The sequence below is a fragment of the Squalius cephalus genome, assembly GCF_949319135.1.
Source record: "Squalius cephalus genome assembly, chromosome: 21".
Taxonomy (NCBI): domain Eukaryota; kingdom Metazoa; phylum Chordata; class Actinopteri; order Cypriniformes; family Leuciscidae; genus Squalius; species Squalius cephalus.
Window position 1 is genome coordinate 33959517 of NC_137142.1, and position 19309 is coordinate 33978825.

A 19309-nucleotide genomic window follows, 5' to 3' on the forward strand; every position below is an offset into this window, starting at 1 on the left:
CGCTACATCAGCAATAATTCACAAATATAGTCCCAAGTCGAGGCGCAGACACAGAGAAGGTTCTCACGGCTTGAGGAGGCTTGTGGTGATACTTAAAAGTTATATACCCTTCAGACCAGAGATTTAATCAGCCCGTACTGAGGTTACAGAAGACACAACTCTCGAGTCAAAAAACGAGTCCCACGATCCAGTCTGGATATTCATTAGCTTCGCTTGATTTTGGCAAATTCACAAGAAAGAACTATACAGCATCGTAAATGCAAATAAAGACGTGGGTTAAGCAGAGAGTAAAGGTTTAGTAAAAATTTTAAACAAAAAAGGGCCGACTGTGACACAAACAGGTCAGACTTATTCAGTGCTGTTATTGTTAACTAAAACTATTTAAAAAATCATTTACATATTTGAAATTAAGCTGAAATAAAATATTCTATGAAATAAAATATATTTGATTTATTAGATTATAATAAAAAAAAATATATAATATAATATAATAAAATATTAGATGAAAAACTTGAACTTAAACTAGAAATAATTGAAATATTGAAAAACTAAATTGAAATAAAATAATTTTAAGATCTACCTAGAACTATAACTGAAATAAAAATAAAAGCTAAATTGAAATATAAAAAGCTAATAAAAAATGACTCAAACTAAAAAAAAAAAAAAGCTTGCTCAAAATATTAATACATATAATTAATACTAAAATTAATTAATATATAATTAAATAACACTTCACAGAAACATTTTCTCTCTCTCTCTCTGCCTAAGAAAAATAATTACAGTATGATCATTTCACTTTCACTTGTCAACACCAAAAAATATAGTATAAAATGTATGTTTTGTATGCTAATTGCTGGCTAACAGCTGACATGAATGACAGATTATCACACTGTGGCTTTAAAGTGGCTAAATAATTTACACTAATTCCAATATATAAAATTCAATTCCAATATATTCCAATATTCCAATCCCAATATATAAAGCTCATAATTAAATAATAAATTAAATAATAATTGAATAAGAATGATTAATTAATAGTAATAATTATCATTATTATAATATTAAACAATAATAATGATAATATTAAATATAATATAAAATAATTAAATCATAATTCATAAAAGAAAATGCAAAAAAGAGGCAATTGCCCCATATTTATACTACAATTGTTGACAGGTGTCTCATTATGTAAAGTAAATAACAAAGGCTTTGCTCTAATAAAGCTTCATGTGCAGATATGTGCAATCTTTCAATTTAACTCAAGAATCCAGTTTCTATACTGTTATATAATTTAGTAAAATAGATGGAGATTTAGGTCCAAATGAAGGAAAATGCACACAAAAAAAAAAAAAAAAAAAAAAATATATATATAGTAGTAGTTGCAATTGGTTGTAGTATTGGTTGTAGTATTCATTTTTGTGGTTGCCCCTGGTTTGTACAGTATAAAGTTGTTTCATTATGTAAATAAAGCAACGCTCTAATGAAGCTTGTGCATGTGCTGAACGTGCAAACCTGTGAACAGTCATATTGGGAAGAGAGAGAAGCACGAGCATCCCGTGGGAAGCGTGAGCACAGGGTTAAAGGTACAGTAAAGCACGTCAACGCAGCGTCACTGTGTCCGTCCTCCCTCCCATCCTCCTGCTTTCACTGTTCGCTGCACAATATTATACGCCCTCCTTCCAGCTGAATGCGGTTCACGCACGAGGAACTGCTGCATGCTTTCTTTTCCTCTTTCATTGTCATTTCCTTCCCCTAAATCCCAGCGCTGTCTCGCACACTCGTTCTCTCGTCTAAACAGGAGAAGGAGGAGCTGAAGAAGCCGGCAGACGAGGAAAAGCCCAGGAGGAAAAGAGACCGATGGAGAACGAGTCTCTCTCTCCTCTGCCGACCCTCAGCCCGGCCGTGCCACCGTTCGTGAAGCTGGGTTTAACAGTGGCGTACACAGTCTTCTACACACTGCTCTTTGCGTTCGTGTACGCGCAGCTGTGGCTGGTGCTGAGATACAGACACAAGCGCTTCAGCTACCAGACAGTGTTTCTGTTCTTGTGTCTGCTGTGGGCGGCTCTGCGTGCGCTTCTCTTCTCCTTTTATTTCAGAAACTGTGTGACCGCAAACACCCTCGGACCCTTCTCCTTCTGGCTGCTCTACTGCTTCCCCGTCTGCCTGCAGTTCTTCACTCTCAGCCTCATGAATCTTTACTTCGCACAGGTGAGTTACACACAAGCGTCCTTTGAACCTGAACGGTAAAATCTGGTTTTAAGACTGCAGGTCACAAGTAAGTTTATGAGAGCGCATTACACTCACACACACACAAAAAAAAAAGGATTTTGCACAGCAAAAGGAGATATTCTGTTGCTTACATCATGTATATATTTTCATACCGTTCCTGATCTGATTATGCATAATTCATTCTAAAGAGAAATTATCTGTTGTATTAACTTTCGTTTTTGTATAACGACTTTCCTTTTTTGCTTCACGTCAATCCTCCTTGTTATTTTAGTATAATATTTAGGGCTGTGCAACGATTAATCACGATTAATCGCATCCAAAATGAAAGTTTGTGTTTACATAATACATTGAAAAAAATGATTAGTTGAATTTAATCAATTTTTTTATCGTAAGTGGTTGCACACAATTGATTTTACCTACATTTAAACAAATGCATTAAGCTGAACTTAATCAATTTTAGTTCAACTTAATGCATTTGTTTAAATGTAGGTAAAATCAATTGTGTGCAACCACTTACGATACATTTTTTTTATTAAATTCAACGAATCATATGTGAATATAATTATTTTGTATATATAAATACACACATGCATGTATATATTTAAGATTTTTTTTTATTTTTTATATAAAATATTTCTATTTATATATAATATAAAATATATATACAGTATTTACATGCAAATATTTCTCAAATAGCCTATATACATGCATGTGTGTGTATTTATATATACATTTCATTATAATTACTTTCATTTTGGATGCGATTAATCATTGCACAGCCCTAAGATGTGCCTTTGCAACCCTGTATGTAATGCATTCGTCTGTTTTAATTGATTAATGGAATATGCATTACATTAAAAAGTGTAAGGAGGGATAAAACTGCTCAAACGTCCAATTCAGCCTCTTTAAGAGCCTTGTTATTATTGATTCACACCCACACTAGTGCCTATGTCACTTAAAATTCAGTTTTACATGTATTGTATAAACTCACAATTGATTTTGTTTGAATGATTTTACAGTGTAGAATTATTCTTCCTGTTTTATTGTGATTAAAGCTGCATTTGCAAATGAATCATATGTGTGGGAGTGCAGCGTGAGAATAAAAGGGAAGTGAAATCATTCACTGCGGTCTGATGCATTTACACTACACTTTAAAAGACACTACAGTAATAACCTGTGAATCATTTACACCATACCTACCAACTAACACGTTAACAAGCACGTCCACTTACTTATATACGGGTAAGAACAGTTCAGAAAAAAAATTTTTACAGTGCATTTTTGGAATAAAAGAGCTTTTACTGTGTAGAATGAACTGGATTTTTTTAGTTTTAAGTAAAAAAATATATAATCTTATAAATAATTTAATTCCCACCAATGTAATTTTTAAGGGTCAGATCAGTTTGGAATAACTCCTTAAGGTAGCAACTGTACATTTTCTCTTTTTACAGTATATAATCGTACACTTCAGTCCTTCAAATTGCCTAAATCAGGGGCCAGTTGCATAAACATAGCCAGTATGTTAAGACTGTGTCTTAAGAACTAGTATGATCAACTAGAAGTTAGTTAGGGGTAATCAGTCTTAATTAGACCAATCTATGTTTTTATGTTACTGACTTTAAAAAGTTATTAACAGTTTTAAAGAATAAAATTGGATGACTAACTTGTAAGACTAGTCTTAACAGTTTATGCAACTGGCCACAGATCTTACATGATAAGAACATGTTGACATGTCAATGTTTATAATGGAGGCGAGCAGTAAACCTGAAAAGCGCTTGCTTAACAATCTTGTTTATGTTAAGATCAAAGTGTGGTGATCCTAAATGTGTCATTCTTGGCTTAAAAATTATTTTTGCATGTGATATTTACAATAACTTGTTTTCTGGGACAGGTCATCTTCAAGGCGAAGTCTAAATATTCACCAGAACTTCAGAAATACAGGTGAATGTGGATCCATACAATTATCATCTGTAACTTCTGTACTTCTAAAAGTACTGTTGTTTATGATTTGTAATGATATATATATCTTGTGTCGTCAGGCTGCCGCTGTACCTGCTCTTCTTGTGCATCAGCATCATCTTCCTGCTGGTGAACTTGACCTGCGCGCTGCTGGTGAAGATGACAAAGACCGACACAGAGACTGTAGTTCTGGTGCGCGTGGCCATCAATGACACTCTGTTTGTCCTCTGTGCCGTCTCACTCTCTCTGTGTCTCTACAAGATCGCCAAGATGTCTTTGGCCAACATCTACCTGGAGTCCAAGGTAATGAAACACAAATACACAAATGACAAAACAAAACAGATGAAAGCTGTGATACGTTATATGTAAAGGATGATGTACATCCAGCCGGTTGTTATCTCAGAATAAAGCCTGACAGGGTGATCAGGATCAGGTCTTCATCAGCCTGAAGGGGTTTATTCTGAGATAACAACCGGCTGGATGTACATTATCCCGCTTATTACACGGCTACTTGCCACATAAGTAAATAATTAAGACACAAAATATTGATCTGAGTCTAAATATTTTATTAGGTCTATAAATGCAAAGCAGTTGCTAGCGAGGTAAGTTCAATCTAGACGGACACGTACGTTCATACGACTTATTACACAGCATTTCGCCACATAAATAATTATGGGGATATTGATTTGAGATTAAACTGTTTTAAAATCGTACTTGTTTGTATCTTATAATCCAACAGTGTACAAAACAATAGTCGCAAGATGGCAGCATCTGCGTTTGTATGAAACAAGAGTGAGCGAGTCCTCGATACTGGATGGCATAATTAAATAACTGTACACAAAATATTGATTTGACAGAGTTTTAATATTTTATTAGCTCACCAAACGCAAAACTTCCACGAAGAAAAAGTGCTCCTAGCAAGCGTATAGCCTGAATGAGCCTGCGCTATCTGTTTTCAGCGGTTGTTATCGAGGAATAATATACCGCTGGATGGCACGATTGACCAATCAGAATCAAGTATTCCACAGAGCCGTATTATAAAGCAAGAATAAAGTCAACATGAATATACTACAATATATACAAAGGAAAGGCAGGTGTGGTTTATAAAAGGCGAGAACTTTACAACATCTTGCTAACATTCTCATTAAGTTATAAAAAAGTTATTTATGAATGTCCTCTGAATGTTTTTTCTTGGTTATGCGAGTATTAAAGGAACATTCCGTTTAGCAAATGTTATAAGAATGTTACTTTTGAAAGTTCTCTGAACATTCTGAAACAAGAAGTAACATTTAAAAAAATGTTTGCTGAAGTTCCGAGAACGTTCCCTGCTAGATGGGTTCCAAGTTTTTGAATCCTAGAATCTCAGCACAAACGAATGATCCATTTCAACAGGCAAAGCATTTTAATGGGCTAACCAGAAGGAAACTCTCTTAAAAAGAGATAGTATGGAAAAGCATTTACAGTGTATTTTCCATACTTTATCTAGGTTTAATTTTCAGTCTTAAAAAGCAGGTTGTCCTTTTAAAATGTGCCAGTCTTCCCAAGTCCACTATATGTCAATCTAAAGAAGATGAATTGGACGTTTGAGCAGTTTTTTAACCCCTTCTTACACTTTGTGATGTGATGCATATTCCATTGATCAGTTAAAACAGACAGGGTTGCAAGCGAACACTGTCAAACATCAAACCACTTTAAAATGATTCATTTTCATTTTCATTCTCTTCAACATCATTGTACACGTATAACAACATTATTTAAAAGGGTGGTTGATTATGATTTGACTTTTCTAACTTTAGTTAGTGTGTAATGTTGCTGTTTGAGCATAAACAACTTCTGCAAAGTTACGACGCTCAAAGTTCAAAGCAAAGGGAGATATTTGCTTTTACAGAAATTGCTTTTTAAGAACTACAACAAACGGCTGGTAGAGACTACACCACATTCCTCACGGTTTAGTGAGGCAAGCCCTAAAATGTACATAAACCCCGCACCCTGGAACACGATTTACAGATTATCATGACAGAATATGCTAATCAATGTCTAGAAAATAACTCCACATCAGCTACATAAATTTAAACATAAACAAAAAAGTTTTTGAAATTTTCAGGACACAAACTGTTGTAGCTCCGCCCCCCGCGCCGGGAGCAGCAGCTCATCTGCATTTAAAGGGACACACACAAAAACTGTGCATTTTGATGCTCACCCTTAAAAAGTAACAATTTTAACATGTTATATAAAAATATCTGTGGGGTATTTTGAGCTAAAACTTCACATACACACTCTGGGGACATCAGACTTATTTTACATCTTGTGAAAAGAGCATTATACCACATTTACATTTATGGATTTGGCAGACGCTTTTATCCAAAGCGACTTACATTGCATTTCAAGGAACACATTTACATTCGTATCAGTTCTTGTTTTCCCTTGGAATCGAGCCCATGACCTTGGCGTTACAAGCGCCAATGCTCTACTGTTTGAGCTAAAGGAAGGTTTAACCACCCCTTTAACATTTTAAACTGAGGTGTTTTTTTAATTTTATTTAAACCCCCATGGAGTGGAATAGATAAAAAAGTAAATGTGAAAAACTGTATATTTTATCCATTGTAAAATTAATTGGATGGTGTTTCCTACCAGAATTGAGTCTGAATGTCACGTCTCATCTCATCTGTCCAGGGATCATCTGTGTGTCAGGTGACTGTAATCGGAGTGACGGTGATCCTCCTGTACTCGTCTCGCGCGTGCTACAACTTAGTGGTGCTGGCACTGGCAAAAATCAAGAGCATCAACTCATTCGACTACGACTGGTACAACGTATCAGACCAAGTACGTGCCAAATACACATAACAGAAAGGTAAAAAATGTTCCAGGTTTAATGCAAATTAAACTCTAGTGACTCTAGATATTTGCATCAACTGTATCAAATGCCAATTAGCATTAATTAATTAGCAATAATGCACTTAAAATGGAAGTAAATTAAGCCAACGTTCAAGAGGCTGTTTAGTACTTTTGTTTTCATGATTATATATTTACTCTATACTGTATCATATTTGAGACACAAATTTCTCAAAAGGATCAAAACTTTGCTGTCGCACACAATCTCCTCCAGTCCTTCTTATGTCTGATTGAAAAACTGTTTTATCAAGTAAAAGTCTTTTAGCATAATTGTAGAAACGTCCTCCTTCAGCTCGAGCTTCACGTGTCTTTCTGCCGTCAAATCTGATTTTTATCAAGTAAACTTAAGAATAACTTTGATATTGTTAGTAATATTTCAACTGAACTGAATCAGCTTCAGTTTACTTGATTATTCATACATACATAATTTTTTAGAGAAATTATGAGTATTGAATATGTTCATTATAGGTTTAATTATTGCATTATATATTTTTTTTAAATACAGAGCCTTGATCATGAAACTAAGCATTTATCATCTTACTGAGACGTATTATTGGCAGATATAGTGATGACTGATATTTTTGGCATCCGAGGTGTTTTTTCTTCCATATTCTCAGTATATGAAGCATAAAAGCCTTATGTATCAAATATGAATACACATATGCAAACTCTTTGTTAGATTTGATCTAAAAGTTCACTAAACTGTTCCATTTTATAATGTAAAATTTTCGGACTATTATTTTACATATCAGGCTTTACAGGGTTTATGTGTCTCGATGAATTTGGCAATATTGCTGATTTATATTAATCTACAGGCAGATCTGAAGTCGACATTGGGCGATGCTGGTTATGTGGTTTTTGGGGTGATCCTGTTTGTTTGGGAGCTTCTGCCCACATCCCTGGTGGTCTACTTTTTCAGAGTCCGTAAGCCGACTCAGGATCGGGTACGAGATTTATAATTGTTAAATGGTATAAATGATGTGACACTGAAGACTGTAAATCATAGGAATAAATGACATTATTGTCTCATCTCTCTGATTGGTAGAGTGCAGCAGTGATCCCTGGGCACATGTTCTCATCTAGAGCTTATTTCTTTGACAACCCACGCCGGTATGACAGCGATGATGACCTCGCATGGAGTATCATCCCACAAAACATTCAAGCCAGGTATGCCAGTCAAGTTTGGTGTTCAGTCTTTAATGAATCACTTAAAATCAAGTCATTAATATTCACTTTCCAATTGCACATTCCTGGTCTTATTGTAAGTGATTCAATGGAAAGTTGTGTTTCTCTAATTTATGACAACATCATACATTTAATGAATTAACCCACTGGTGCTCTTCGGTCACTTTTGAACAACAAAGTAACGTTTTGATTTTTATTCATTTATTGTAACTTCATTGGAATGGTACAAAACTTACTGACTTTTGTGGCACAAAAACACTAGAAAATGGCTAAATTGTCTTAAAAAATATTGTGCTCTTAGTGCTCAAAAATGACCGCCATTAGATATGAATGGCAAATACAACAACAACAACAATGGGGGGTACCATTCACAAATCAGCCATGATGCAGAAAAAAAAAGAAATGAATGTGATAAACTTTGAAAATGTGATAAATAATTTCTTAATATTTTTGTACATTTTTTTCTTTTATATTTTGATGTTGTGGATTCTCTGTGTTTGACTATAATAATAATAATGGAAGAACTGACGCTATTCGAAATTAAAAATTTCAAACAAAAAAGTAGTCTAATAATATCTAAATATATATCCAAATGCAAAACCTAATAAAAGTAAGTAATTATGTCTGAAAACACTGTTCTCCATGGCTTATGTATACACATAGTGGTCACATCATGGTATTACAGATGATTTTTTTATTTCCTTCCACCAATCTGCCATAATTCATTGGATTTTAAAGTTTTGTTCTATTTTTGACTTACTGCATAAATTGAAATAAAAAAAAAAAGTTCTAATCTTATAAAGAAATATATAAATGGTGCATAATTTAGAGGTGAATAAACCATGAAATCAACTAAAAATGCAAATTATTAAAGAATAATAGTATTGACTAAAATATAGCACATTCATTTCATTGAGGTTTATTCGGTCGATTTTGGCCGCGAGGAGTATGAGTGTGACCCCTAAATGAGGAGCACCAGAGGGTTCATTTGACCAGAACAGTTTAATTCATTGCCCATTGCTCTTCATTCACAGTGTGACGCCGGACAGCTATGATTGGAGCTCCAGGAACAGTTTCACCGCAAACGTCGAAGGTGAAGAGTCTCATCTAGTACCAGAGGAGTTAAATCCCTACTAGAACTTTCCCAATGAGGAGTTTGATTATTTTGCACATTCCCCATCACTGTGGCATCAGTCATGGGTAATTGTACATACCACAGATTTTGTTTTCCTATATTTATTAGGGTATCTCAATATAGCTGGGATCTGGAAACAAAACGAACAATAATTTTCTCTATAAAGAATTAGATTCTTATCAATAATGCGCAGTTTTCAGGAAAGTTCTCGTCTGAGTGAAGCCCTGCTTTATGTTTCCATAGAAGTAAATGTGATTTCAAAAACACTACCCATAATTCTGAGGAGAGATCAAATAGAGAAGTCCCAGTTACAATAGAAATGATGCACTCCCATGATGCATTGCAAATTAATTAATTGAGTCGGCCTCTCTACATTCAACATACTAATACTTATACATTTAAATATTTGTTTTGTATTAAATATTTGTTTTTAAATATTTAAAATATTTTTATTTAAATATAAACCTAAAATGTCTTATAATCAGTGACTGTAAGTCAATAGTTTTATATTGTACAGTTGTTTTTGCTTCGATTATTTGCAATGCCTTATGGGAAATGTAGTTCATTGCCTCATTAAAGAAATTAAGTACAATTTCTTCTACCTTCGACTTTTCATCCTATAGAGAAACTTAATGGGAAAAATACTTCCATAATCAATGCTGACCAAAAATTTAGCATTCATTATTGCGTTCTATTTTACACTGTCAATTATATACAGAAGAATATATGAATTAATATATTATGTATACTAGATAAACATTCTGAAACCTTTTGTTGCTCTTTTCGTTATTGCTGCTCTATAAACAAAATCAGCATCTTCATTTCAGCTCTATTCAGATCTGGGACACAAACCTGTTTAATAAAACTTGGCCTGAACTGTGAAGCTATATTGACACTCTCCCATGGAAAAATTATATTTTTGGAGATACACATTTTTCTATAGACAACTGCATTAACAGAATGATAATTTTATGAAGACAATAAAAAAAAGTATTTATTTTGAAATGTTCAGAATTAGTAGTTGGATTGTTGTCCATTGTTTTTATAAATACATTTTCAGTGTTTGATTGTACAGTTTGTATCTTTGTTAGCTTTTGCACTCATGTGTCACTTTGTAAGACTTTGTCCGACTTTGTTTTCTACGATAATAAAAGAGAAACTATCAAAATGACTTGTCTAGAGATTCAGTGACCCTATGGCTGATTGACACAGACTGGATCAGATTACCTGCATTATTTCAGCAAAAATTAAATAACATTGACTCATTTTATAGGTTATAACATAAACCCTTAAAATACATTATCAAGTGAACACATTGCTGACTAAACAGAAGCAGCATGTGCTTTCTTGTAAACAATGGAAGTAATGTTGATCTTGCCAATAATAAACTCATTCATATCTTTTTCTTTTTTTACAGTCTATGCTTTAGACGCACACTGTAACTCGTCCATTATAAAAGAGTGTTGTTTTGTCAAATGCCTCCATTCATTCAGACGTACAACAGAGCGCTTGGCCTCATGACGTACTGTAAGAGTTGCCATGTGTCTCTCTGGACAAAGAAAGCTTCATATATAAACTTAAATAAATATTATACAATCTGGGCCACTAATTTGAATGGATATTTGTTGTAATTGATCATTTACTCACCTTTGTTCCTAACCCATGACTTTTCTTCGGTGGGGCATAAACGGACAAAATAATGTTCATGCTGCTCTTTTCTATGAACTGAAAGGACAAAAAAGCATCATAAATGTTCAGTTTGTCTAAGTATTCACGTTTCCTTTATATTTGTACATGTTTTATGACATAGGCTATGTCAGAATTGTTAATACACTTGCATAGCATATTTAGCAACTTGCTGCACTTAAAAAGGCTACAAAATTCACATTTGAGGTAACGTTATGCCAGTCAGTGTGCGATTTATGTTATTATAAAATGCCTTGATTAGGACTGGTTCAGCTGCGCTAGAAGCGGAAGTCGTCATAGTTGGGTAAACCTCTAGCGTGAGACTGATGCCGCATTCCAGGCAAACTCTCATAACTGGGAGTACATCGATCTAGTACGAGTTCACGGGTGGGAAGTCACGGGTTTGACTGCCGTTCCAGTGCACTTTCACGGGTATAAGGTTGGAAAAACACGGGTTACAGGTTGCCTGGAACGCGGCATAAGACTACATTAAATACATTTTGCGTGTGCCCATTTGCTCAAATAGCAAAAGAAAACTCCACAATAGTGTTTCACATCTTTAAAAGAGGAAAACAAATAGAGAGAGATTGATAACGGCAGTCGGACTCGGAAGAGAAAAAAGATGTCAACTTTACCGTCACTCCCACAGCAGCGTTAACTAGTTTTGTTGTAATTTGACGCAAAAAAGGTAATATAATACAAAGTATAGTGTTATAAATCTACATACATTCTTTTTAAAATTAAAATATAAAAAACTTTGCAGGATTTACGATGTTGATGACCGTTAAAATCCGTCATTAAAAGGCCTGTAACCGCATTACATTAGTATTACTGCGCCAGATCGTCATTCGCCTTCTGAAGAACTACATTGCTTGGCGGAAGAATTTTTTTTTTTTTTTGTCATAGCATTAAATTATTTGTGTCTGTGTGTTTATTTTATTTATTTTTTTAAAACCTTGACCGGTATGTGGAATAACCGCTTTATAAAAGCAATAAACTCCGTAAAGCCGTGATTTACAATTAATTTAGAACAGAGAAGGGGGTTTTAGGCACTTTCCCGCGCGTCATGCCTAACGCCCTTTAGATGTTCTCAATGAACTGTAAATCGCGGCTTAACGGGGCTTATTGCTTTAATATATAACAAAATATGAATCTCTTCGAGTAATGTTAAACACAAAACCTTTTTTTTTTTTTTACATAAATCTAAAACAGCTTGCCTATTCTAAAATGAAATCAAATGACTAGCTACTGTCAAAATATTATTTTTTTATTTCTAATAATTGTACTATCGTTAATTTCTTGACCGTATAGAACAGTTGACAAATATGATCAAAACCAGAAAAAAAAAATATAATAGCCTACTAAACATTTTGACAATGAAGGCAACACCAACAGCAAAGTCAGTTCAGTTCTTGCAGTTGCACTAATTTCGACATGAATGAGTATAATGCAACATTAACATTAATCTCGTGTATATTTATGGAAAAATAACTTACAACCGTTGTGTAGTACAGAAATGCACGCGAGGACAATCAGCGCAGTTACAGCGACACCTAGTGGAAAGAGGCGAGCATTGCCATCCTCCATCATTAATAACAGGGGGAAAACTATAAAATGATTACCAGTCAAAACAATATTGTCAAGAAAAAATGTAAGTTTGAAACTTTATCCAATATATTAAGAATTATTATATGTATTGTAAGTATTAACAACACATAATTAATGACATATTTTTTCTTTATTTTTTCTTTCACATATAAAGCACTTATGTCAAAAAATAAGCTTGAGCAGAAATATTCCCAGCATGCACAACATGTTTTCACATTACACAATGATGCATTTTGATTGATTGCATTCTGGTTACATTGTAACCAAATCCAATTGCAACTTTGAGAAACATGATACTTTAGTAGCAATTGTAAATACATCTTAATATCGCAGCCAACATTACAGTAATGTTGTGAAATGACGTTCATGGTCGGTTTTGTAAAAAGTAGCCTCACATCATTATTAAAATGCAGTTGCAGAAATTCTCAACATGTTATGATTTTATATTATTTATCACCTTAATGAGAGATCATTAAACAGTTCATTAAATCATGAATGAATCAATAGAATCATCAAAAGTATTCTGCGGTAAAACATTATTTTGAGTTGACTCTACCAAACTGTGGCCGTTTTCTCAGATTGTTTTCTGGCTTAACAGATTCTGATCCAGAGAGAAAAACTTCTCAAGTGTTTCTTTGATGTCTTTTGCTTGTGGCCTGTCCTCCGGTGTAGAGGACAGCATCTGCTTGATGAATTTATTCTGAAAAAGAAGCATGGCTAAATTATAGGCTAAACTTAATTTTATCAATATTTATATGAAAGTAAAATCAAGTTTCTTGCTTCAGTCGGATAACTGTCACAGAAACCTTCCGGAAACCTTTGATTTCTCAGATCTGGCCACAGCTGCAATGTCAAAAAACAAAACAAAAACGGATTAAATACAAAAAAAAAACAATTCAGTTATTTTAATTTATTTAAGTGTCTTTATTTAGTCTAAATGTTTCTCTGAGAGACAATAAATGTGTCATCACCTGCTCAGGACTCATATATGGTGGTGTTCCTTTGTTTGACCTCTCTATGGGGTCACCGCTGTCTGTGGTCTGATGCACCACCAGCCCAAAGTCTCCGATCTTCACTTGGCCATCAGAGCCGAACAATATGTTATCAGGCTAAAAGGAAAGTACATACGGGTAAAATGCTTATCTGTTCAATCACAAGTTTAGTTGCCTCCGATCAACTAAAAGGAAATACCTTCAAGTCTCTGTGGATGAGATTGTTTGAATGGATGTATTCCACTCCACTGATAATTTCATAAAATATTTGATGGATATCCATTGTGGTTCTCTTAATTTCCCTAAAGTTTCTGTCATTTATCCATTTAGTCAGAGTTCCTCCCTCACAGAACTCCATCTGAATAAACAAATACGTCCTGCTGCTGAAACACAGAGAGAAAGAACAGGCTTGACTTGTAGGTTAATATTTATCAGTATGTGCATATTCTATCTCTATCAGTTGAGCTAACTCTGTAATAATAGTTCACTCTTAAAGGACCATCATGCTAAATTATATTCTTTTACATGTGACATCTCATGAGACGACTGTTGGACTTACTCTGCTGTCACTCTCAGACTTTGCATTCCTGATGTGACTTCATCACTGACATCGTCATCATCATCATCATCATCATCATCATCATCTTCATTCTCTTCACATCCGGATCTCTCAAAGGTCACTACATCTGATGATGAACCTGATGTGCTGAACATAAAACACATAAACGTCATTATTGAGAAGCACTCAGTGTAATATGAAAAAACGATGGAGACTTGCTTACTTGGACACTTGGTTTGATGTGCAGGTCTCAGAATCTGACCAACATGTAATGTAGCGCACTATGTTTGGGTGATCTACTCCGGCCAATGCCTTCACCTCGGAATCAGCTTTCCTGTTTCAAATAAATGCATGAATAAAATAAATAAATGCATGATACATGAGTGAATGAATGCATCTATGCATGAATAAATAAATGCATGAATGAATGCATGATTAATAAATGCATTAATAAATGTACGAATGAATGCATGAATAAATATATAAATGCATGAAATAAATAAATAAATGCATGAATAAATAATAAATTAATGCATGAATAAATTAATGAATGTATGAATAAATAAATGCATGAATAAATAAATAAATGCATGTATGAATGTATAAATTAATGTATGAATAAATAAATAAATGCATAAACGAATGAATTTATGCATAAATACAAGTCAATTCTGTGATTTTTTTTTTATACCACATACTCATGACAACTGTCCTTTCTAAAATTAGATATAACTTTGTTGTGACTTGTATAATCTTACCCAGTTAAGACGACTTTCTTTACGGCGTAGATCTTGCCATCAAATTTATGCTTTACTTTATAAACGCATCCAAAGCCTCCTTCACCAAGCTCTGTGATCACATCAAAACTCTGAGACAACCTATAGATGATAGAAACATGTCAGACAGCAATATACAGCTGCAAATCATTATGCATGATCCTATCAACAGAACATTCATTTAAAACATTGTGTTTGTATGTTTCTCCCTCCTGAATATTATACTGTAAGTTAAACAAGTTACTTTGGTGGACACAAAATATTGCTTACCCTGAATTTGAGCCCAGTCTACGATCACTGGAACAGGAACTAATCAATAACAAATCATAAAAAATAAAAACATTGGCTCACCAAATGCAAAGAGTCATTATAAATAACGATTGTATAAAATAAACACAACACAAACCTCTCTTGGTTGTAACTTTCATTGCTCTCCTCGTCATTCAGTGTCCAGAGGCTGGTTCTCTTACATTGCTGTACTTTACCTTTCTTCTCCATATCGTACAGTTGTTTCTTTGTGGTTTGTCGTGGCAGTCCCAGGGATTTGGCGATTTCATAGGCCTTTAAACCTCCTGATTTCAGCAGATCCGTCACATGTTTCTCTTGAATCTCTTCACATGAGTCTCTTGTCTCACTCGTCGCCGGGGACTTCTGCTCTGGTTTGATTGTGTGTTTTATCTCGTTCTTCTTCTTCTCCATTAGATCCCAAACAGATCCGTTAGACTGAAACACCTGTTTTGAACTCTCTAGGTTGTGCAAATGTTTGTTCGCGGTGGATCTGCTTATTCCGAATTCTTTAAAAATGATTAAAACTGTGCTTCTGCCATTTTTTCTCAAGAAGTCAACGATCTTCCTCTCCATTTCAGAGTCGGCAGACATTTTGCTTCTGTCCAAATGTTTTAATACAGCTCAGATGCTGTCATATTCTTGTTCTGCTCCTTCTCCGGTCAGTCTAGAGTCCAAAACAATAGGTTACTTGCGTAACCCCCGTTCTCTGATAGCATTAAGTGAGGTGTCTCACTATGGGATACGCCCCTTCCGCGGATGCGGTACACGATCCGTTCCACCTGCACGATCCGTTCTACGCATGCGTAGTAGACACATGCTTCTTTCAAGTCATTTCCATTGTCAGTTTGAAATACTCTATAACGTTTCCCCAGACTTGTTTGTAGTTCTTTCTTCATTTGAGTAATTTTGTATTAGTATGGGTCTATAGGCTAATATATATCTATATAATCCAAATGAGGAAAATAATCCCTTCAATGTTGTTTACAGAAGACAATAAGGAACATGCATTTCTGCCTAGACTATCTGCAGTTAAAAAATAATCCAAATGAGGAAAATAATCCCTTCAATGTTGTTTACAGAAGACAAGGAACATAATATGCATTTCTGCCTAGACTATCTGCACTTACATGAAGAAAGAATTACAAACAATTTTGGGGAAACGTTATAGAGTATTTCAAACTGACAATGGAAATGACTTGAAAGAAGCATGTGTCTACTACGCATGCGTAGAACGGATCGTGCAGGTGTAACGGATCGTGTACCGACCGTACCGACAGATGATTACATGAGTCATGACTCAACTCCAACGCTCAATACTGCATACGTTTGAGCTGTAACATCCAGTTTATAGAACCTTGCAAATGTATGCGTCGAGGACCAACTCGCTGCTTCACAAATATCCTGTATCGTGACTCCTTTAAAGAAAGCCCACAAAGTTGACATTCCCCTTGTTGAGTGTGCACGTAAACCAGCTGGGGGCGCATGACCCTTACTGGAATATGCCAATGAAATCGCCTCCACTATCCAGTGCGACAAGTAATCGGCTTCCCCATTCTTGGTTTCATCCAAGATACGAACAGCTGATCACTCTCCCTGAACCCTCTGGTTCTTTCCGTGTAAATGCGTAAAGCACAACTCATTTAGTTTTTGCTGTTTTGATGAAGCAAAAGGTGGTGGATAGAAAGCTTTTAGCTCAAAAGGAGTGATAGAATTAACTACTTTAGGCATAAATGCAGGATTAGGCTTCAGAACTACCCCTGCATCCCCGGGCATGAACTGCATACATGCTGAATGCACCGAAAGCGCATGAATCTCACTTACGCGCTTCGCCGAAGCCAAGGCTAACAGCAGCGCTGTCTTAAACGACATTATTTTAAAATCAATCCTTTCCAGTGGCTCAAATGGGGACATTGAGAGAGCATCAAGTACCAGTGCTAAATCCCATGAAGGGGAAAGCGGTTTTGAAACTGGCAAAGCGCGACGCGCGCCCTTCATGAACCTGCACACTAAAGGATGCTGCCCAACGGTTTTATTATCAAAACCTATGTGACAAGCAGAAATAGCAGCCAAATACACTTTTATGGTTGAAAACGCTTTCCCTTGGTCTATCAAATCCTGTAGAAATGATAGAACTACTGCTTTAGCCGCGCACCAGCGCTCAAACACGCCCCATTTGCATTCATAGAGACCTAGTCGACGAAGCTCTAGCATTCTGTATGGTTCTGATGACATTGTCAGACAGACCGGTTGTATTCAAATTTAACCACTCACAGGCCAGGCCCATAGTGCCAAGCGTTCTGGATGGGGATGAAAGATTCCCCCCCCCCCCCGCCTGTGACAGTAGATCCCTGCGTAACGGAAGAGACCACGGGTCTTCGTACAGCATACGTATGATCTCCGCCAAGCCAGTATTTCCCTGGCCACCTCGGAGCTATTAATATCAGTTTTAATCCCTCCTCCCTCACTCTGTAGAGTGTTGGGGATATTAACGCTATCTGTGGGAACGCGTAAAGGAGAGTGCGGGGCCAATCGTGTGCCAGCGCATCTATCCCCAGAGGCGCGCTCTGATCTTTCAGGGAGAAAACAGAGGACACTGAGCATTGTCGTGGGACGCGAACAGGTCCACTGTCGCTCTGCCGTATATTTCCCAGATCTGTTCGACCACTTCCTTGTTCAATTTCCACTCCCCGTAAAGTGGATTTCCCCAGGACAGCAGATCCGCACCCTGGTTCATGACAACCCTGTACGTATGACGCTCTCAGGGATGAAAGATTGGCATGGCTCCACAAAATCAGTTTGTGTGCCAGCATGTGCAAGGGAAGTGATCGGAGGCCTCCCTGTCGATTTATATATGCCACAACTGGAGTGTTGTCCGTTCTCACAAGAACATGATGCCCTTTCAGAAAAGGAATAAAATGCTTCAATGTTAGAAACACGGCCAGCATTTCCAGATAGTTTATGTGAAGATTGGTCAGATGATGACCCCATCTTCCATTCACTATCCTGCCCTCATGAATGCCCCCCCCCCAACCGGACAACGACGTGTCCGTCGTTATGACTTTTCTGGTTTGAACCACACCCATGGGTATCTCCACTGGGTGTCTCCACTGGCGCAGTGCAAAGACTGTCTCTGACGTCACTCTCACTCTCCTTCGGGAGTGCCTTAATGGGTCCAGCCTCAGAGACGCTACCCAGCGCTGAAATTCCCTCATGAATAGTCTGCCTAAGGGAATAACTATTAGGGCTGTGGCCATCAGTTCCATCAACCTGAGGCAGGTGCGGAAAGAAACAGTTTTTCCCCTCTGAAACTCGGCCAGGCATCGGGTGAATTTTCCCACCCTGTCCTCTGACAGTCGCGCTCTGAATGTCACTGAGTCCAGTGACAGCCCCAGATATGTTATAGACTGTGTGGGAATCAGAGCACTCTTTTCGGTGTTTAACTGTAAGCCCAGCTTCTGAATGTGTTCCAGAAGCATGAGTGTGTGATTTCTCACTTCTCGCTCTGACTGAGCTGTCACCAACCAATCGTTGTTGTTATGTAGCCTAAGTAGCGAGACGAATGCCTTTTTCCCTGAGCGGGGTCAGGGCCGCTTCTGTACATTTTATGAATTCTCTCGGGCTGAGAGAAATGCCAAATGGTAGAACCAGGTATTCGTATGTCACTCCCAGGAAAGCAAACCTCAGGAATTTCCTGTGGGGTGGGAAAATATGCGTCTTTCAGGTCAATCGATGTAAACCAATCGCCCGGGCGCACCAGATTTAGGAGTGTAGCATGAGTGAGCATTCTGAATTTGTACTTCCTTAAGTATTTGTTCAGTGCACGTAGATCTAATATGGGACGAAGGGCACGAGTTCCTTTCTTTGGGACGAGAAAGTATCTCGAGTAAAACCCACTGTGGCTTTGCTCGGGTGGGACCACTCTTATCGCCCTTTTCTTCAACAGGGAGTAGATTTCGTCCCTGTAGATTCTCCTCACACCTGAGAATGAATTTTCCCTTTG

General features: G+C 36.4%; 2 protein-coding genes across 3 annotated transcripts; one reads left to right on the forward strand and one right to left on the reverse strand.

Annotated features, from left to right (window-relative positions):
- The first annotated feature begins 1784 nt into the window (after positions 1-1784).
- gpr137ba (G protein-coupled receptor 137Ba) lies at positions 1785-9518 on the forward strand. The gene is made up of 7 exons (XM_079855649.1): positions 1785-2208; positions 4121-4170; positions 4269-4491; positions 6862-7011; positions 7896-8024; positions 8126-8247; positions 9300-9518. The coding sequence occupies exons 1-7, from the start codon at positions 1858-1860 to the stop codon at positions 9400-9402; spliced, it is 1128 nt and encodes a 375-aa protein (XP_079711775.1). The 5' UTR covers positions 1785-1857; the 3' UTR covers positions 9403-9518.
- A 3319-nt stretch (positions 9519-12837) lies between these two features.
- pkz (protein kinase containing Z-DNA binding domains) lies at positions 12838-16090 on the reverse strand. 2 transcript variants are annotated; one of them, XM_079855645.1, is made up of 9 exons: positions 15428-16090; positions 15292-15330; positions 15004-15123; positions 14469-14579; positions 14246-14392; positions 13886-14069; positions 13666-13803; positions 13475-13537; positions 12838-13394 (listed from the first exon to the last, which is right to left on the reverse strand). In XM_079855645.1, the coding sequence occupies exons 1-9, from the start codon at positions 15898-15900 to the stop codon at positions 13269-13271; spliced, it is 1401 nt and encodes a 466-aa protein (XP_079711771.1). In that variant the 5' UTR covers positions 15901-16090; the 3' UTR covers positions 12838-13268. The 2 variants fall into 2 exon arrangements, with proteins under 2 accessions (XP_079711771.1, XP_079711772.1); XM_079855646.1 differs by having other exon boundaries at positions 13886-14066; positions 15428-16063.
- Positions 16091-19309: the final 3219 nt, after the last annotated feature.